At 41.8% G+C, this 22244-nt stretch overlaps 1 protein-coding gene across 1 annotated transcript in view; it reads left to right on the top strand.

The window, feature by feature from the left end:
• Positions 1–2329, top strand: part of TBC1D4 (TBC1 domain family member 4) — a 220446-nt gene extending 218117 nt beyond the window's left edge. The window contains exon 21 of the mRNA XM_052650019.1: positions 2057–2329. Coding sequence (XP_052505979.1) covers positions 2057–2290 — 234 coding nt within the window. The 3' untranslated portion in view covers positions 2291–2329. The remainder of the gene's footprint in view (positions 1–2056) is intronic.
• Positions 2330–22244: the final 19915 nt, after the last annotated feature.

Genomic DNA, 22244 nt, shown 5'->3' with positions numbered 1-22244 from the left:
GTAGGGGGTAGGGAGTGTGGGGAGAGGGATTCTGAGTTACAACTTAAGTACCCAATGGCTCCTTGGTTTCTGCTTACCTGTCACTTTGTCAATACTGTATGTCTCCAAAGTAGGGAACACTAAAACCCTGTTTTGCTGTGTGGTGACTCCTCTGAAGGATAGCTAGGAGAGTAATAGCTTAGAAATGAGGCATTCCTAAAGTAGTTGCTCCCCAAGAAGAAACACTCGCCTCCTTCATTTCATCTATATTAGCTCTGACCCATAGAACATTTTATGCCTTTTTCTATTCAAAACAATGCCAACAATGTTGTATTAGTGCATTGCTAAAGATCATTTTTTAAACAAGATTTGCGAATAAATTCATCCATATCGTTTTTCTACATTCCACATATAAGCAATATTATGTGATACTTGTTTTTGCTCTTTCAAACTGACTTCACTCTGTATGACAGTCTCGAGATCCATCCACATCTCTGCAAATGGTACTATTTCATTCCTTTTTGTGGCATTCACTCCTTTTTGTAGGTGCCACATCTTCTTTATCCATTCCTCTGCTGATGGACATCTAGGTTGCTTCCATGTTCTGGCTATTGTGAATAGTGTGCAATGAACATTGGGTTGTATGTATCTTTTTGAATTATGGTTTTCACTGGATATATGCCCAGGAGTCGGATTGATGGATCATATGGAGGCTCTATTTTTCAGTGTTTTAAGGAACCTGTATACTGTTTTCCATAGTGCCTATACCAATTTACATTCCCACCAACAATGTGGGAGGGTTCCATTTTCTCCACATCTTCTCCAGCATTTATTTACCAAATTATATCTTTGTTTGAGGTGTTAATTATATGAAAGTGAAAGTTGCTCAGTTGTGTCTGACTCTGTGACCCCATGGACTGTAGCGTGCCAGGCTCCTCTGTCCATGGAATTCTTTAGGCAAGAATACCACAGTGGGTAGCCTGTCCCTTCTCCAGGGGATCTTCCAGACCCAGGAATTGAACCGGAGTCTCCTGCATTGCAGGCGGATTCTTTACCAGCTTAGCTGCCAGGGAAGCCCTCCGGCATTTATTGTTTGTAGATTGTGTGTGTGTGTGTGTGTGTGTGTGTGTGTGTGCGCAATGGATACCAAGGTGGAGGAGGGGGAGGGGGATGAACTGGGAGATTGGGATTGACATGTATACACTATGGGTACTGTGTACAAAATAGATAACTACTGAGAACCTACTGTATAGCACAGGGAACTCTACTCAGTGCTCTGTGGTGACCTAAATGGGAAGGAAATCCAAAAACAGAGGGGATTTATGTATATGTGTAACTGATTCACTTTACAGCAGAAACTAACATAACCTTGTAAAGCAACTATACTCCAATAAAAAAATTTTTAAAAAGAGACAACAGTGTCTATTTTCAGAAAGAAAAATAAACAGGCTATTGTCCTTTATTACTAGGATGTTTCAGTGATGATTATTTGAACATTTCTTTATTTAGGGAAAGTGGGTTTGCACCTACTTTATGTTATAATGGTTTTTATTAATGGTTACAAATTTTTTCATTCACAGTTCAATGTTGTCATCCCCTCTGGTCCCCAAGTTATGTGGGCACAGTTTTTTTACCTGTAAAAACTGATAAGATCCCACGTATGTGTTGAGCAAACCCTGTATTTCCACTCAGAGGGCAAAAAACCCTCTTTTAACACCTTAGGGCAGTGTCAGGAATCTCATGTTTTTCCCTGTCAGATCCCAGTCACTCGAGCAGAAGACCTGTGTGTGGAGTGAGTGCCCTCACTCCTGAGGGATGATGATTTAATATTGCATTTTTGGTGTATTCAGTGAAATAAGATGTATTTTGTTAGAACTCTAGTTATATTTTTGAGAACCATAAAAAATCGCCATGTTGTGGATGGTTTCAGAGTATTTGCTTCCTATACTAAGATGTACTAAGTAATATGATATGATTAGCTAATATATATAAGTTCTGACTGCTGCTGTGATAATGAACCAAAACCTTCAGATTTTTGATTTGGCGGATTTTGTGTTTCTGTTTTGGCCCCAAACAGATAGCTCATGCTAAAATTCAGACCTTGGAGTCCAACCTGGAAAATGTTTTAACCAGAGAGACCAAAATGAAGTCTTTGATCCGGACTCTGGAACAGGAGAAGGTGGCTTATCAGAAGGCGGTGGAGCAGATCTGGAAGCTGCTGCCTGCAGATATTCTAGCCAACTGCGAACCACTGCTGAGAGACTTAAACTGCAACCCTAACAACAAAGCCAAGACAGGAAACAAGCCATGAAGACTTGCCACCTCAGCAGGACGTGACCATTCAAGGATGCTACAGTCTGGAGGAGTCTGCATGCTGCTGGCCCAGCACTGGCCACCAGAGCTGACAATCACTGAATCAGCTGTGAGCCCGTCAGAGCCAGTGGCCCTTGCTGTCCTCAGAGCATGCCAGTTCTAAACCATTGTACATATGTAGACTGTTTTTTGCTGTCCTTGTTGACTATGTACATATATATAAAATGGACTTAAAGAGTTCATGCTTTCAGATAAAAGTAGATGCATATTTAGAGCAATTTTTTAAAAAAGAAATCAAAACTTCATGAAATCCACAACAAAGGGAAGTTAAAATGAAGTTCCCCTTGGACACATGTGACATCTGTTTGTCTTTGTAGTGAAACAAAGCTAGAACATCTTTGTATATTGAAATATACTTGAAAAAAATGAATGTATTTTTTTCTCCAAAGAATGGCATGTTTCACTCAGTGGTGGAGAGGTGGAAACATTTGTGTAACTTTATGTGCATCTGTCTTAAAATCTACTGACATTATATATATATATGAGGAAAATGACTGATTGCCAGTAAATCTCCTCTGAGTTTTCCAGGAAAGTAGGGGCCTTCCCCTGCTGCCTGCTTTGTGCCAATGAGCATGTCGCATCTACATGCATTTTGAGTCTGGTCAGGCATTACTTTAGTTGTATGTAAGGAGGAAACAAGACAGTGGCTGAGTCTGCCCATCCAGCTCAAGGTGAAAGAGAACATTACTAATTTTCTAGTAAATTAGACCAGCGTTTTGTTAAACTAAACATATCAGTCCTTAAAAATTAATTTAGGACCTAAAGTGTCTAGCCCTGGAGTAGGAAATGGCAACCCACTCCAGTATTCTTGCCTGGAAAATCTCATGGCCTGAGGAGCCTGGCCGACTACAGTCCATGGGGTCACAAAGAGTCGGACATGGCTGAGCGACTGAGCATATGTAAATTGTCAAGATTAACTTTCTACCTTTTTATTGAAATTTGTCCTGAATGAACTACTTGGTGCCATAGTTAGTGACAAGGATTTGCCATTTCCCACTAAAATGTGGGAACTCTTGTCTTAGTTCTCTCTACCTTAAATGGAGGGTAAGGAAATGCAATTATGATTGGTGTTCTAAAGATGAGATACTGTGTTGAGATACTTTTTTTTTTGTCAATTGACAGGTCTGATAAGGTTGTAATCATCCTCCCCTTCCACATGAGCATTTATGAGAACTGTGGAGTGTTTAAAACAAACTTGAAATCCACGGGAAGGGAAGGAGAAAGCCTTTCTAAAACCTACAGTTCTGCATTTGGACTCCTGACTTTCTCAGTCTACAGAGAGATTATAAGAAGACATTCATGCATGCTGGGTGAATGGAAGGAAAGGAATTTTTAACTTACACATGGAATTTCTCCATTTCAGAGATGATTCTATGACAGTGCCTCGGAAAGTGGATGCAGCAATTTTGCCTTTCCGAAAAATATTTTTCATCACGGCTTTTTGCAGTACTTGTATTATCAGAGATGGATTATCTGGGATAATTTTCTTCAAAGGGAGTTTGTTATACACAAGCTACAATGTATTACCGAGTAGAAAAGTAAAGCTCTAAAAGTTTCAGAAACATTTGATGAATGGATAAGGAGCTGAACATCCCCTCTCACTCCCACGACCGACCAGTTACTCAGTGGAATGTAGTGACTCAGTGTAGTGTAGTAAATGTAATGTTACAATCAGCACGCCCTCTCATCCAGGCAGTTTCTCAGAAGAAAATGAAGTCTTACTAGTAAAGTTAATGTAATTTCTAGATTCTAGAAAATGCTGACCTAATCAGTTGGGGCCACCAACTGTTTTGTTGCTTGGATTTCCCTCAGATTTCTCTATTTGTAGGAGAGGTATTTTCTTATGAGGAATATGATAAATATCATTGGTTACTGTCTGGTGATGAAAATTACCTGGTGTGTATGATACACAGGTGGTAGCCAGGGAACCTTCAAGTTGGGAAAAGAAACTTTTTCTTTCAGTTGTTTGGTTTAAATTTTATTCTGGATCTTCACAGTCAATGTTATCAGTTGTATTATGGTGTTCAGGGCTTGCCTTGGATGCAATATTTCTTTTGAAAATGAATTTTCTTTTTATTTTGTGATCTTTTAAATGTTGCACCAATTATGCTTCATGCATTGTTACATCTTCATTTGGTTAATGTAATGTCTAGTTCATTTCCAATAAATACATTGCTGCCTGTTTCCTTGGCTTATTGGTTTTACCTTTGTAATAAGAGAGAAGACCTTGGTTAGAGTCCTTTACAAAATCTGCATGGGTTGGATTGTTGCTACTTAAAATTTGTTCACTGATAATTCTTTGAATCAGAGACAACAAAGATAATTGTTAGAAACATTTATGAAAGTACATTCAGTTCAGTTCAGTCGCTCAGTTGTGTCTGACTCTTTGGGACCCCATGGACTGCAGCACACCAGGCCTCCCTGTCCATCACCAACTCTCGAAGTTTACTCAAACTCATGTCCATCGAGTAGGTGGATGCCATCCAGCCATCTCATCCTCTGTCATCCCCTTCTCCTCCTGCCTTCAATCTTTCTCAGCATCAGGGTCTTTTCCAATGAGTCAGTTCTTTGCATCAGGTGGCCAAAGTATTGGAGTTTCAGCGTCTTCTCCAACACCACAGTTCAAAAGCATCAATTCTTTGGTGCTCATCTTTCTTTATAGTCCAACTCTCACATCCATACATGACTATTGGAAAAACCATAGCTTTGACTAGACAGACCTTTGTTGGTAATGTCTCTGCATTTTAATATGCTGTCTAGGTTGGTTATAGCTTTTCTTCCAAGGAGCAAGCATCTTTTAATTTCATGGCTGCAATGAAAGTACATTGTCCGTTACTAATTTTCAGCTGCTTTCCCAATGGAAACTTTTGCTGATAGGTATAAAAAGACAAAAGATAACCATATGGACAGATCTGCATTTACCCCTTTTGTTTTCTGTTTACCCACATAGATAGCAAGTGAGAGAAAGAGGATAAGAAAATACAAAACTAAAATTGAGTTAACTCCTCAGTAAAAAGATTAAGGGCATTTGTTGATAGATATGATATGAATGTGTTTATATAAAATAGGTATCATCAGAATATTTTCAAGTGTGTTTGTAATTCAATAAATGGATACTGTATCCTTTTGCTAACTATAGGACTAAAACTGTGAAATATTTTGCATTACATGTAATTAAGCATTTTGAGGAGTCAGTGTAGGCGTTAAGTATTAATAGAATGGTCTCTTAAATACTCTACCATGATGTATCACTCTTATTTGCTGTGATATGAGGTGGGGGTTGAGTCTTGGCTCTACCCCTTTTGTTTTTTCACTCAACGAATAGTTTTTGTAAGCCAAGCTAGATGCTGAGTATTCAGAGGTGGAGAAGATACAGTCCTTGACCTCCATGAGCTTGTGGTGTAGTTGCAAGGAGTTAATTAGAAAACACGAGAATTTACACTATAACAGATATGCTGGGTAATCCAGACCAGACTCACTGCACGCAAGCTGCCAGGAGGGGCTCACAGAGCTTTGGAGTGGGTGGCAAGTCCTCAAAGCAGGTGATGCCTTCCCTGAGCCTGGAAGAGCCAGTGGAAGTGGAGTGGCCTCTGTTGAACAATAGATGAATGAGAAAGGATGGCATATTTCTGAGATCACAACTCATTCCTTAATCCCAAAGTACAGTTAGTGTTCCCATGGAGGTGGGGCAGGGTGGTGGTGGGAGACAAGTCTCCTGACAAGCAAGGGCTCTCATCATGAAGGTCGTAGCTATTAGATAGCTAACAGATATTTTTAAAGAGTTTGAACTTCACCTATTGAGAAATGGGAGCCATGAAGACCAGTAACCTGGCAAGTGACATGCTTCGATTTGCTCCAATCCACCTAGTATATTTGGACAGAAGCTGGGCCCTGGGAAACTGCAGTTTAATGCATTCAAAATCTAGGCCAAAAAATAGTAAAAGCCTGGTCTGTGGCAGTGACCTTGGAAAAGAAAGTCATCCTAGACTTCTCTCTCTCTAGATATAGTTGGTCACTGAAATCTGCTAGCTTTGTCTGCTAAATATTCGTCCATTTCCCCCTGAAATCCCTGAAACCAAGGGTAGTCACCAGACAGATCTGTTATACTGTGCCCGTCTGCTGAGTTGCTTCAGTGGTGTCTGACTCTTTGTGACCCCAAGGACTGTAGCCCACCAGGCTCCTTTGTCCATGGGATTCTCCAGGCAAGAATACTGGAGGGGGTTGCCATGCCCTCCTCCAGGGGATATTCCCCACCCAGGTATCAACCACGTCTCTTATGTCTCCTGCTTTGGTAGGTGGGTTCTTTACCACTAGCGCCACCTGGGAAGCCTGATAACCTGCCTACACTAATCAAGGTAAATTTAATTGTTTTTAGGAAAACTTGCATGTCCTCCAAGCATCAGGTAGCCTAAACAATACGACATTTGTGCAAACTTGTTTTCAGGAACTTTGAATCAGCTGTGTCCAGTTAGAGCTCCAGCTGCTTAGGACTTGCTTGGATCAGTGCTCCTCCAACTGGGCATGTGCTAGTATCAGATGGGGAGACGGCAACGGCAACCCACTCCAGTACTCTTGCCTGGCAAATCCCATGGACGGAGGAACCAGGTAGGCTGCAGTCTATGGGGTCGTGAAGAGTCGGACACGACTGAGCAACTTCACTTTCACTTTTCACTTTCAGGCACTGGAGAAGGAAATGGAAACCCACTCCAGTGTTCTTGCCTGGAGAATCCCAAGGACGGGGGAGCCTGGTGGGCTGCCGTCTATGGGGTCGCACAGAGTCGGACACGACTAAAGTGACTTAGCAGCAGCAGCTGCAATATCAGATGAGTAACGTTTCAGAGGGCCAGAAACTCCACCCACAGCGCACCGGTGCCCTGTTAAGAAGCGTGCAGCTTAGTTGCGCCTGCGCAGAATGATAATTACTGCAAGTTTTCCTTCTCTCCTGCTGGCTTTCCACGCTCCCCATGTCTCAGCTTCATCCTGAGCCCCTCACCTGTGAGGCACATTTGAGGTCTATACTGCCATCTCCTCTTTTGGCTGTCTCAGGGACAAGCCCTTTCTCTGGTGCAAACCTCGGCGTTTCAGCGTTGGCTCGCTGTGCATCCAAGAAGAATGTGGTTCATTGACAACCCCATCGCTCTTGCAGGTAGGTGCCTTGTTCACGTCCTTGCTAGAGTTTTAACTGAGCTCAACCTCCATTTCCTGGGGCTCCAGAGTCACAGATATTGAGCTTGTTGGTGTTTGTTTGATCCATGAGGAACCAGATATGCCACAAATCCTACGTAGAGAGTATGGCAAAGGGAGCCTGTCCGGATACGGGTTGTTACCAGGTACCCGAACTGCGCTCACCTCGGGGAGAGGGACTTTCCTAAAACGTGACTCTCATCAAGTTTATCCTCAGTTTAAAACCCTTCCAAGGCTCCTCCTTCTTCCCAGGATCATCCAGTCTTTGAGGTGGCACACTTGGCCTTCCGTGAGTGTGTTCCTGTCACCTGTCCAGCTTGTCCTCTGCCCTAGTCAAATGGTTAAGCTCCATCGTTTCCTGAACCAGCCACCCTTTAGCTTTGCACTGGCCACTTCTTGTCCTGGGTGGTCCGGAAGCGCTCCTTTCCCCCTGTACTCTGTCCAGCTCACTCCTTCAGGACTCGTTTCCATCTGTACTGTGTTGTGGGAGGAACTGAACTCCCCCACTATAGACCAGGGTGTAAGGTCATTGGTTACCCTGAGGGTCCTGCTGACCTTCACCTAGGACTCAGTGCCCCCAGAGGGGATTATGTATATATATATTTTAAAAGTTAACATCATCATTACTCTGTTATTTAAAAAAAACATGTTAATGAATTTTCGGTCAGTTGAGAGGTAGGCTTAATATTATTCAGCGTTTGTGTTCCTTGGTGGTGTAGTATGGGTCACGTACTTTGCTAGATGTTGGAACCTCAAAAATGCCTCTCTTAGCTTCTTTGAGTAATTTCCTACCTGACAAATTCACAGTTCCTATGGAAAAAAAAATCAGAATATATGGAATGATATTTCATTAAGTTGTAAGGGGACTCTGGTGCTTTATGTTTATCATAAATATATGCTAAATGGTATGTGCTATAAATAATTTATGTCATATGCAGTGTATTAGACTCTACCTTAAACTTATTTTAATACATGCTACAGCTATAATAGGGCTCTCACGTTGCCTAATTCAGGAACATTATTTAGCAGACTGTGATATGGACAGTGGTCCCTGGAGCTGTGTAATATAGCAGTTGATAAAGTGTATTACATATTAAATATTTACACATGTATGTATTATACTGAGAACTGAGATTATATACCCTGCACAGCTTATGGGCTACCTGAACATGATTTTACTATTGCATTGTTTTCATTGGCATAATTTTACTATTCTGGGAGACGCTTATTCAGGCAAATTAATTTATTTTTCATTACAGGAACTTCCCCAAAGACCCTTCAGCATTTCAATAGAAAATTTATACCCTGAAACACTTTGAATTTCTTGCTTCAAAATTCTCACCTTGCTCTTTCACCAGTCTTAAACTATTATATCCTGATCTTTATCAGTCTTAATCAAGTTCTACATTGAAATACTTACCTGAAACTAAACTTGGCTTCTGAGATACAAACAAAGCTCTATAGAGTTGGTGTTCTCCCTTACTGTGATAATAAGCTCAGCTCTATTTATCAACAGGCTGTGTTGGAGAGATTTGGTAATATTATCTGTTCTATACGCTTATACTCCATAACGCACACACTTTTATTTTCTCTCTATTCTTTTGTGTTGTATTTCATGCTTCATTTCTATTTTCTTACTCTGGTCCCCCTTTCCCTAAGCTGTGTTTTGTCTCATTTCCTGGTAATTCTCATCAACATTTCATACCATAATTGGTGGCTCCTGAGAATAGAACTAAGTGTTGACCTTCAATACCAATAGTATAGAACAGAGGAAAAAGTTTGCTTTTAACTAAATATTTGGATGCCATCCAGCCATCACATCCTCTGTTGTCCCCTTCTCCTCCTGCCCCCAATCCCTCCCAGCATCAGAGTTTTTTCCAATGAGTCAGCTCTTCTCATGAGGTGTCCAAAGTACTGGAGTTTCAGCTTTAGCATCATTCCTTCCAAAGAAATCCCAGGGCTGATCTCCTTCAGAATGGACTGGTTGGATGTCCTTGCAGTCCATGGGACTCTCAAGAGTCTTCTCCAACACCACAGTTCAAAAGCATCAATTCTTCGGCGCTCAGCCTTCTTCACAGTCCAACTCTCACATCCATACATGACTACAGGAAAAACCATAGCCTTGACTAGACGGACCTTAATTGGCAAAGTAATGTCTCTGCTTTTGAATATGCTATCTAGGTTGGTCATAACTTTTAATAAGCGTCTTTTAATTTCATGGCTGCAGTCACCATCTGCAGTGCTTCTGGAGCGCCCCCCCCCCAAAAAAAAATAAAGTCTGACACTGTTTCCACTGTTTCCCCATCTATTTCCCATGAAGTGATGGGACTGGATGCCATGATCTTCATTTTCTGAATGTTGAGCTTTAGGCCAACTTTTTCACTCTCCTCTTTCACTTTCATCAAGAGGCTTTTTAGCTCCTTTTCACTTTCTGCCATAAGGGTGGTGTCATCTGCATATCTGAGATTATTGCTATTTCTCCCGGCAATCTTGATTCCAGCTTGTGTTTCTTCCAGTCCAGCATTTATCACGATGTACTCTGCATAGAAGTTAAAGCAGGGAGACAATATACAGCCTTGACGTACTCATTTTCCTATTTGGAACCAATCTGTTGTTCCATGTTCAGTTCTAACTGTTGCTTCCTGATCTGCATACAGATTTCTCAAGAGGCAGGTCAGGTGGTCTGGTGTTCCCATCTCTCTCAGAATTTTCCACAGTTGATTGTGATCCACACAGTCAAAGGCTTTGGCATAGTCAATAAAGCAGAAATAGATGTTTTTCTGGAACTCTCTTGCTTTTTCCATGATCCAGAGGATGTTGGCAATTTGATCTCTGGTTCCTCTGCCTTTTCTAAAACCAGCTTGAATGTCAGGGAGTTCACAGTTCACGTATTGCTGAAGCCTGGCTTGGGGAATTTTGAGCATTACTTTACTAGCTTGTGAGATGAGTGCAATTGAGAGGTAGTTTGAGCATTCTTTGGCATTGACTTTCTTTGGAATTGGAATGAAAACGGACCTTTTCCAGTCCTGTGGCCACTGCTGAGTTTTCCAAATTTGCTTACATATTGAGTGCAGCACTTTCACAGCATCATCTTTCATGATTTGAAACAGCTCAATTGGAATTCCATCACCTCCACTAGCTTTGTTTGTAGTGATGCTTTCTAAGGCCCACGTAACTTCACATTCCAAGAAGTCTGGTTCTAGATTAGTGATCACATCATCATGACTATCTGGGTCATGAAGATCTTTTTTGTACAGTTCTTCTGTGTATTCTTGCCACCTCTGCTTAATATCTTCTGCTTCTGTTAGGTCCATACCATTTCTGTCCTTTATTGAGCCCATCTTTGCATGAAATGTTCCCTTGCTGTCTCTAATTTTCTTGAAGAGATCTCTAGTCTTTCCCATTCTATTGTTTTCCTCTATTTCTTTGCATTGATCGCTGAAGAAGGCTTTCTTATCTCTTCTTGCTAGTCTTTGGAACTCTGCATTCAGATGCCTTTATCTTTCCTTTTCTCCTTTGCTTTTCGCCTCTCTTCTATTCACAGCTATTTGTAAGGCCTCCCCAGACAGCCATTTTGCTTTTTTGCATTTCTTTTCCATGGGGATGGTCTTGATCCCTGTCTCCTGCACAATGTCACGAACCTCATTCCATAGTTCATCAGGCACTCTATCTGTCAGATCTAGGCCCTTAAATCTATTTCTCACTTCCACTGTATAATCATAAGGGATTTGATTTAGGTCATACCTGAATGGTCTAGTGGTTTTCCCTACTTTCTTCAATTTAAGTCTGAATTTGGTAATAAGGAGTTCATGATCTGAGCCACAGTCAGCTCCTGGTCTTGTTTTGTTGACTATACAAAACAAGATAGAGCTTCTCTATCTTTGGCTGCAGAGAATATAGTCAATCTGATTTCGGTGTTGACCATCTGGTGATGTCCATGTGTAGAGTCTTCTCTTGTGTTGTTGGAAGAGGGTGTTTGCTATGACCAGTGCAGTTTCTTGGCAAAACTCTATTAGTCTTGGCCCTGCTTCATTCTGCATTCCAAGGCCAAATTTGCCTGTTAGTCCAGGTGTTTCTTGACTTCCTACTTTTGCATTCCAGTCCCCTATAATGAAAAGGACATCTTTTTTGGGTGTTAGTTCTAAAAGGTCTTGTAGGTCTTCATAGAACCATTCAGCTTCAGCTTCTTCAGCATTACTGGTTGGGGCATAGACTTGGATAACTGTGATATTGAATGGTTTACCTTGGAGACAACAGAGATCATTCTGTCATTTTTGAGATTGCATCCAAGTACTGCATTTTGGACTCTTTTGTTGACCATGATGGCTACTCCATTTCTTCTGAGGGATTCCTGCCTGCAGTTGTAGATATAATGGTCATCTAAATTAAATTCACCCATTCCAGTCCATTTTAGTTCACTGATTCCTAGAATGTCGATGTTCACCCTTGCCATCTCTTGTTTGACCACTTCCAATTTGCCTTGATTCATAGACCTGACATTCCAAACCTCAATATTGCTCTTTACAGCATCGGATCCTGCTTCTATCACCAGTCACATCCACAACTGGGTATTGTTTTTGCTTTGGCTCCATCCCTTCGTTCTTTCTGTATTTATTTCTCCTCTGATCTCCAGTAGCATATTGGGCACCTAATGACCTGGGGAGTTCCTCTTTTGGTATCCTATCATATTGCCTTTTCATGTTGTTCATGGGGTTCTCAAGGCAAGAATTCCCTTCTCCAGTGGACCACATTCTGTCAGACCTCTCCACCATGACCCGCCCGTCTTGGGTTGCCCCGCAGGCATGGCTTGGTTTCATTGAGTTAGACAAGGCTGTGGTCCTAATGTGATTAGAATGACTAGTTTTCTGTGAGTATGGTTTCAGTGTGTTTGCCCTCTGATGCCCTCTTGCAACACTTCCCATCTTACTTGGGTTTCTCTTACCTTGGACGTGGGGGTATCTCTTCACGGCTGCTCCAGCAAAGCACAGCCGCTGCTCCTTACCTTGGATGAGGGGTATCTCCTTACCGCCACCATTCCTGACATGCATCACGGACTTGATGGACGTGAGTCTGAGTGAACTCCGGGAGATGGTGATGGACAGGGAGGCCTGGCATGCTGCGATTCATGGGGTTGCAAAGAGTCAGACACGACTGGGCAACTGAACTGAACTGAACTGAACCATGGGTAAAATCTATAAATGTCAATACCTGGGTATTCCAAAGAAATATCCCCTGAAACCTCATATAAGGAAACATGAGATCTTTTAAGGTGAAATCAACAGTTTTTGCTCTCATCTGTAAGGTTACTTTAGATTGAATAGCACTTGAATCTGAAAGCTTCAACTGCGATCTAATTGAATATAATTTATAGAGCTAAAGAGGGCTTTCCTGGTGGTTCAAATGGTAAAGAATCCATCTGCAATGCAGGAGACATGAGTTCGATCCCTAGGTTGGGAAGATCCCCTGGAGGAGGGCATGGCAACCTGCTCCAGTATTCTTGTCTGGAGAATCCCCATGGACAGAGAAGCCAGGAGGGCTACAGTCTTTGGGGTCGCAAAGAGTCGGATATGACTGGGTGACTAAGCACACACACGTGTAGAGCTAAAGAATGATAGGGTTAATCAGAAGAGGACTAATTAGTCTTGGAAAGACAGAAGAAAGAAAACCAGGCAGGTTTAGGCAGTCCAGAGGAGAGAACCTTAGCCAAGACCCCTGGCAAAGCTGTCCTTGTTGTTAAAATGGACACAGCAAGTCCTGACCTCCAGACCTAGTGTTCTGGCTGGGTCTCACAAGTCTGCTCCCAACGTGAGAATGATGTGTCAGTGTTGGACAGAGGCCCCAAACGTACAGTTCATTGTACTCCCTTTGTTTGAATGTATGTCCTGAGAGCAGTCTTTCATTTATGATTTAGAGATTCAGAAGCCAGGCTAGTTACACAAGCACAGATACTGGAGCCCCTGCCAGAATCTGTTTTTTTATGTAAGTTAAAAACAGGAATTCTGAAGTTTTAAAATTATAAAATACACATAACGTAAAATTTGGCATTAATAATTTTTAAGTGTATAGTTCAGTGGCATGAAGTATTCACTTCCTGCCACCATCACCACCATCCATCCATCTTTTCATCTTGCAAATCTGAAACTCTGTACCTTTGAAATGGTAATTTTGCATCCCTCCTCCCAGCCACTGGCAACCATTGTGCTTTCAGACTGTATGATTTCAACTACTCTAGTCCCTCACTTCAGTGGATTCAGTGTATTTTTGCTTGTTTGTTTGTTACTGGCTTATTTTAGTCAGCAGAATGTCTCCAAGGATCTTTCATATGTAGCATACATCAGAATCACCTTCCTTTCTAAGGCTAATATTGCATTGTATGCATGCACTACATTTTGTTTACCCATTTACCTGTCAGTGGATTGCAACCTGGGTTGCTTCTACCTTTGGCTATTGTGAGAAATGCTCCAGCGAACATGGGTGTATAAATCTCTCTTCGGGTTTCTGATTTTAAACATCAGTCTCAGGACTGAGCTTTTGGAAGTCCATCCATGAGAGGTGAATCTGTGGTTTGTGTGCTAATGAAATCAATTGCTGAACCTTCAGGGCCCTGAACTAGAACAAACTCATTAAGGTAAGTGACATGTGTTAACCATTAAATATTTTTTATATTGAAATATTATTATTTTACAATGTTGTTAGTTACTGCTGTACAATGAAGTGAATCAACTAAATGTGTACATATATCTCGTCCCTCTTGGACAGTCCTCCCAACCCCCATCCCACCCCACCTCCATCCCACCCATCTAGATCATCAGAGAACACCAAGCTAAGCTCCCTGTGGTATACAGCTATTCATACTAGCTGTATGGTTCATACTAGCTATTAGTTTTACACACGGTAGTGTATATGTCTACAAAGTGTATATATCTAAAAACTAAGATCATGGCATCCGGTCCCATCACTTCATGGCAAGTAGATGGGGAAACAATGGAAACAGTTCACTTTATTTTCTTGGGGTCCAAAATTGCTGTAGATGGTGACTGCAGCCATGAAATCAAAAGATGCTTACTCCTTGAAAGAAAAGCTATAACCAACCTAGACAGCATATTAAAAAGCAGAGACATTACTTTACCAACAAAGGTCTGTCTAGTCAAAGCTATGGTTTTTCCAGTGGTCATGTATGGATATGAGAGTTGGACTATAAAGAAAGCTGAGCGTGGAAGAATTGATGCTTTTGAATGTGGTGTTGGAGAAGACTTTTCAGAGTCCCGTGGACTGCAAGGAGATTCAACCAGTCCATTCTAAAGGAAATCAGTCCTGAATATTCATTGGAAGGACTGATGCTAAAGCTGAAATTCCAATACGTTGGCCACCTAATGTGAAGAACCGACTCATTGGAAAAGACCCTGATGCTGGGAAAGACTGAAGGCAGAAGTAGGGGACAACAGAGGATGAGATGGTTGGATGGATCACCAACTCAATGGACATGAGTTTGAGTAAACTCTGGGAGTTGGTGATGGACAGGGAGGCCTGGTGTGCTATAGTCCATGGGGTCCCAAAGAGTTGGACATGACTGAGTGACTGAACTGATAGCCAATCCTAATCTCCCAGTTCATCCCACCCTCCCCTTCCCACCTGTTTTAGATGATTGTTTTCATTATACAGAAGGAATCCTAGAATGTGTAGCTTGGATGTTGAGCAGATTGGTTTTCTTAAAAATTCTACTGCTTTATTAAACACAAGGAAAGAGTATTTTTTCTAAGAGGTACCCAAATATTGCTAACATTCAAGCTGTCTTTTGCAAAGTAAAATTCTTATGTAGTCTTACATTGTTTCCCTTCTCAATCTGGGAAATTGTTAATTTGTACATTCACAAATGTTATTTTCAGTACAACATGATATTATTTAGAAATAACCATTTCAGTTAAAAACACATCTTCCAGCCTAAGCTCAGGAACATCTCAGGGACTTTACAAAATGAAATGTGGGAATTACTTGGGCACATTCAGTTTTCCTTATACATTTATAATCTATTTTGTCTGGCCAATAATCACTCTTTCTGAATCCTCTCTGGCCTCAAATTAATTAGTTTTTCTGTAGTAAATTGGGTACTTATGAGAAGAAATCACCATTTACTGTTTAATAAGTCTATTAAAGTTATGTAATTAGGGCATTCATTAGTACTTTAATAGCACTTATTTTAAAGTCACAGGACAAGGCAGGAAGGGATGTATCAGTGACATGAATCGGTTAATATGCTTGGTTTTTCTTCCCATTTCTTCTGAAGCTAAGTTTATTATCAAACATGTATGCCTTTGAATAAACTGTTCTAGATATGAAAAAAATCAAATGAATACACTGTGTATGCTGTTTCTATGAAAGGATTGCAGACCAGAAGACAAGCACAAATTTGGAAAATATACTTGCTTACAGTTGTATTTTTCTGTTCCTCTGCTCTTCTTAAACCTGCAGGAAGTGGGCAAGACTTATTATGAGCAGAGTCCTCTGCTTAGAAAGTCTTTGTCACAAGCGAAACACCACTTCCTGAGAGAGGGCACCAATGCTCTGAAGGATCGTTGGAAGGCATGACAGCTGTGCACCGTTTTGTTGTGCGGGGTGCCTTTTCTAGTGTCTGGGACAGTCTGATAGCCCCAGTCCATGTTATGCTTTTGTAAGTATTTTATTGAGCTGAGTTGTCACCAGCCCAAGTGTACATGTGTCCATGGCAAGTCACATAGAAGAAATGGTTCCCCCAATGCATTTTGGGATCAGTAACCACATGAACTGCTGGTAGCATCTGTGAGATCTAGTCCCTGTGGTTCTGTAGCTGGGATCCTTGGGCTATCTCAGGATTCCCTGAAATTTATTTCCGGAGAACATTTATAGCTGCTAAAAGGTAAACAAGTCCTATGGCCAAGTAAGTTTGGGAGACAAGAAATTGAGCAGCATTACCAGAATTCTCTACCACAGGACTTCCCAGAACCTTAAACCTGCCTTGACTGTTCAGGATGAGTGTGGACTAGACAAAAAGGATGAATTACCCAATGTCAGGAGCATGGATTTGTCAACATGTAAGTCTGGCTGAGTTCTGGCTCCTCCGCTGAGTATTTGTTGACCTGAGACCAGTGAGAAAACTCACTAAGAGCTGAGTTTTCTCGTTTGTAGAGGATGGATTTCAACTGGAGCTTAATCGGCTTCCACAGTGGCTCAGCAATACACTATCTGCCTGCAGTGCAGATGTGGTAAGAGTTGTGGGTTCTATCCCTAGGTCAGGAAGATCCCCTAGAGAAGGGAATAGCAACCCACTCCATATTCTTGCCTGCAAAATCCCATTGACAGAGGAGCCTGGCGTGCTACAGTCCATGGGGTCACAAAGAGTTGGACACAACTTAGCAACAAGACAACAATAAACTAGAGCTTAATGGTCTGCTCAGTTGTGTGATTTCTTTGGTAACTGATTTTCCAAAACTCCAGCTAAATTAAGGCACATGGAAAGTGAATTCTAGTTTTTCTATTTAGTCTCTCATAATCCATCTTCATCTCGTAGATGGCTTTCTAAAAGAAATACTACAAAACTAATGGCCCTAGTAAAATTTTGTTTTGACTAATATTACAAGTGAAGTAGTTGAAACTGTATGGTTAGCCTTGTTTTTTAAAAAAGATGAATAAGTTATTTTCCCCTCTTTACTCTTGGTGTTGGCATATAGGGACTTCATTTTCTCTATAGTCTTGCCTTTTTTCATTGGAATGGTGAATGGAGAAGAATGCCACATATTTTCTTCTAGTTTAACCAACAAAATAAATTTCACTTGAAAATTCTAGTTTATTTTTTAAAAGTCTATAATCTGAACAGATAAATGCTGTTTCTTCAAGTGTATTTCTACAAACGCTTAGCTCTTAACTGTTGCCCTCGTGAGTCTATGCTCAGCTTCTGTCTTGTGGATGGTCATCATTCTGTGAATGAATAAGCATGGCAAAGAGAGAAAGGCCCATTTGCATAAGGAAAGCATTCCTGTGTTTCTGCTTTACTCACAACATTTCCAAACTCCTAACACTTCTAATGCCAGATTTGTGGGTTTTCTACAAATTCAGCAGTCAGTTCTGTAAAACCAACTGAGAATCCGATGATTTAATTCCATCCTGACACAATTTACTTGGAGTTAGTATTTGATTCTCCAGGCCAAGGCTTCAGTCCTATAAGTCTCTACCCACTTAACGCAACAATGGCAGGTTCCAGTCTGTCACGTGTACTGGGAGATCCCATGAACTGCAGCCTGCTGGACTCCTGTCCATGGGATTTCCCAGGCAAGAATACTGGAGTGGGTTGTCATTTCCTTTTCCAGGTGATCTTCCCAACTAAGCTTCCAACCGGGATCAAACCCAGGCCTGCTGCAGAGTACATCATGAGATGTATTGCAGGCAGATTCTTTACTGTCTGAGCCACCAGGGAAGCCTTTAGCTGGTATCAGTTCAGTTCAGTTCAGTCGTTCAGTCGCTTTCATGTACGACTCTTTGCGACCCCATGAATCGCAGCACGCCAGGCCTTCCTGTCCATCACCAACTCCTGGAGTTCACTCAGATTCATGTCCATCAAGTCAGTGATGCCATCCAGCCATCTTATCCTCTATCATCCCCTTCTCCTCCTGCCCCCAATCCCTCCCAGCATCAGAGTCTTTTCCAATGAGTCAACTCTTCGCATGAGGTGGCCAAAGTACTGGAGTTTCAGCTTTAGCATCATTCCTTCCAAAAAAAATCCCAGGGCTGATCTCCTTCAGAATGGACTGGTTGGATCTCCTTACAGTCCAAGGGACTCTCAAGAGTCTTCTCCAACACCACAGTTCAAAAGCATCAATTCTTCAGCGCTCAGCCTTCTTCACAGTCCAACTCTCACATCCATACATGACTACTGGAAAAACCATAGCCTTGACTAGACGGACCTTAATTGGCAAAGTAATGTCTCTGCTTTTGAATATGCTATCTAGGTTGGTCATAACTTTTCTTCCAAGGAGTAAGTGTCTTTTAATTTCATGGCTGCAGTCACCATCTGCAGTGATTTTGGAGCCCCCCAAAAGAAAGTCTGACACTGTTTCCACTGTTTCCCCATCTATTTCCCATGAAGTGATGGGACCGGATGCCATGATCTTCATTTTCTGAATGTTGAGCTTTAAGCCAACTTTTTCACTCTCCTCTTTCACTTTCATCAAGAGGCTTTTTAGTTCCTCTTCACTTTCTGCCATAAGGGTGGTGTCATCTGCATATCTGAGGTTATTGCTATTTCTCCTGGCAATCTTGATTCCAGCTTGTGTTTCGTCCAGTCCAGCGTTTCTCATGATATACTCTGCATAGAAGTTAAATAAGCAGGGTGACAATATACAGCCTTGACGTACTCCTTTTCCTATTTGAAACCAGTCTGTTGTTCCATGTCCAGTTCTAACTGTTGCTTCCTGACCTGCATACAGATTTCTCAAGAGGCAGGTCAGGTGGTCTGGTGTTCCCATCTCTCTCAGAATTTTCCACAGTTGATTGTGATCCACACAGTCAAAGGCTTTGGCATAGTCAATAAAGCAGAAATAGATGTTTTTCTGGAACTCTCTTGCTTTTTCCATGATCCAGAGGATGTTGGCAATTTGATCTCTGGTTCCTCTGCCTTTTCTAAAACCAGCCTGAACATCTGGAAATTCACAGTTCACGTATCGCTGAAGCCTGGCTTGGAGAATTTTGAGCATTACTTTACTAGCATGTGAGGTGAGTGCAATTGTACGGTAGTTTGAGCATTCTTTGGCATTGCCTTTCTTTGGAATTGGAATGAAAACTGCCGTTTTCCAGTCCTGTGGCCACTGCTGAGTTTTTCCAAATTTGCTGGCATATTGAGTGCAGCACTTTCACAGCATCATCTTTCAGGATTTGAAACAGCTCCACTGGAATTCCATCACCTCCACTAGCTTTGTTAGTAGTGATGCTTTCTAAGGCCCACTTGACTTCACATTCCAGGATGTCTGGCTCTAGGTGAATGATCACACCATCGTGATTATCTTGATTGTAAGATCTTTTTTGTACAGTTCTTCTGTGTTTTCTTGCCAGCTCTTCTTAATATCTTCTGCTCTGTTAGGTCCATACCATTTCTGTCCTTTATTGAGCCCATCTTTGCATGAAATGTTCCCTTGGTATCTCTAATTTTCTTGAACAGATCTCTAGTCTTTCCCATTCTATTGTTTTCCTCTATTTCTTTGCATTAATTGCTGAGGAAGGCTTTCTCATCTCTCCTTGCTGTTCTTTGGAACTCTGCATTCAGATGCTTATATCTTTCCTTTTCTCCTTTGCTTTTCACTTTTCTTCTTTTCACAGCTATTTTTAAGGCCTCCTCAGACAGCCATTTTGCTTTTTTGCATTTCTTTTCCATGGCGATGGTCTTGATTCCTGTCTCCTGTACAATGTCACGAACCTCTGTCCATAGTTCATCAGTCACTCTATCAGATCTTGTCCCTTAAATCTATTTCTCACTTCCACTGTATAATCATAAGGGATTTGAATTAGATCATACCTGAATGGTTTAGTGGTTTTCCCTACTTTCTTCAATTTCAGTCTGAATTTGGCATTAAGTAGTTCATGATCTGAGCCACAGTCAGGTCCTGGTCTTGTTTTTGCTGACTATATGGAGCTTCTCCATCTTTGGCTGCAAAGAATATAATCAATCTGATTTTGGTGTTGACCATCTGGTGTTGTTCATGTGTAAAGTCTTCTCTTGTGTTGTTGGAAGAGGGTGTTTGTTATGACCAGTGTGTTCTCTTGGCAAACTCTTTTAGCCTTTGCCCGCTTCATTTCGTACTCCAAGGCCAAATTTCCCTGCTATTTATCGGGGGCCAAACTATGGTGGAGGTAATGAAGATAATGGCGACCTCCTTCAAAAGATCCCATGAATGTAATGCTATACTCAGTGCCCCTAATCCTGAAGCAGGCCACCACCAAGCCATGCCTCTGGAGACTCCTGGACACTCACAGGCAAGTCTGGGTCAGTCTCCTGTGGTGTCACTGCTCCCTTCTCCTGGGTCCTGGTGCACAAGGTTCTGTTTGTGCCCTCCAAGAGTCTTTTTCCCAGTTCTGTCTAAGTTCTGGCAGCTCTATGACGGGGTTAATGGCAACCTCCTCCTAGAGGGCTTATGCCATACCCAGGTCTGCTGCACCCAGAGCCCCTGTCCCTGTGGCAGCCCACTGCTGAGCCATACCATCACAGGGGACGGTCAAACACAGTTCTGTCTCAGCCTCTGTGGAGTCCCTGGGTCCTGGTGTGCACAAGATTTGTTTGAGCCCTCTTAGCATCTCTGGCAGGAATGGGGTTTGAGTCTAAATGTAAATTCGCCCCTCCTACCATCTTGCTAGGGCTTATCCTTTGCCCTGGGATGCGGGGTATCTCCTCACAGTCACTCCAGCACCTACCATCTTACTGGGGTTACTCTGACCTTGGATGTGGGGTATCTCCTCACAGTTGCCGCTTCTGACCTTCTCCTCATGGCCCCTGCTTCTGACCTTAGATGTGGGGTATCTCCTCTTGGCTGCTCCAGTGCCACGCAGCCGCCGCTCACAGCTCCAAAGACATAAAAGTTAGGAATCATGAAGTTATTTGTTGTTTGTATCTAAGGAGTCATGTCACCTGCAAATTAGGAAGCTGTGTTTTCTACTCTGGACCCTTCTTCCTGAATCACCAATTCCCTCACCACCCACTGTGCTATTTTAAATAATTAATATTCATAGCCACAAAAAGTAAAATCTGTAAATATAGTCTTTTTGTAACCTAGAGCACAGAAAGAGAAGAGATTCATGATCTGTAAATGCAGCTTTATTAAAGAGTGAAAGTGAAAGTTGCTCAGTCCTGTCAGACTACTGGAGTGGGTAGCCTTTCCCCTCTCCAGGGGATCTTCCCAACCCAGGGATTGAACCCAGGTCTCCCACATTGCAGGTGGATTCTTTACCAGCTGAGCCACAAGGGAAGTAGCTTTATTAAGTGCAGTTGTGAAATATCTGATGTTTCCAGTTTGTCCTGTCTCTACAGAGGGCTGGCTCTGCCACTCCTGAAACAGTTGGCCCTTGTGGCAGATGACCGCTGAACAACTGGGAGAGAACACTGAAGGATGGTCTGATCCATGAACAGTTACACTATGGAAAAGTATCACGTGAAAATAAGAAAAAAAATCATAGTTAAACTCACCTTGGAGCATCTCCCTGGAATGAAAAGCTCCTGACAGAACAACAAGCGCGCTATCAAGATGAACTGTTGATAAGTAACCATATCAATGCACTTCATATGCATTATCTCACTTAATTTTTGTGATATTTCTGTGAAGTAAAGTATAATTTTATCTTTATTTTACAGAAGAAAAAAATAAAATTACACATCTAGTAAGTGATGGAGTTGGGGCTCAAATGCTACATGTTCTGACTGCAGAATTTTTCCTGTCAATTTTTTGACAATCTGCTGTAGACCTCCTTGGGTCAGCTAGCAGTCTTTGCAGGTTTATTTATATTACATTATCTTCAAGTCTCAGAAAATCATGCAGTGTGAGGTATCTTGTTCAAGTCGAGAATGCCTCTTATATTGGTTTACTGAGGTAATCAATTTAGGAATGAGTCTTTGAACAAAGACAGGCTTCCCAGGTGGCATTAATGGTAAAGTACCCATCTGCCAATGGAGGAGACATAAGAAATGTGGGTTCAAT

The sequence above is a fragment of the Budorcas taxicolor genome, chromosome 12 (assembly GCF_023091745.1).
Source record: "Budorcas taxicolor isolate Tak-1 chromosome 12, Takin1.1, whole genome shotgun sequence".
Classification (NCBI taxonomy): Eukaryota; Metazoa; Chordata; class Mammalia; order Artiodactyla; family Bovidae; genus Budorcas; species Budorcas taxicolor.
The sequence above is the reverse complement of the archived record's forward strand: the minus strand, read 5'-3'. Positions and strand labels throughout refer to the sequence as shown.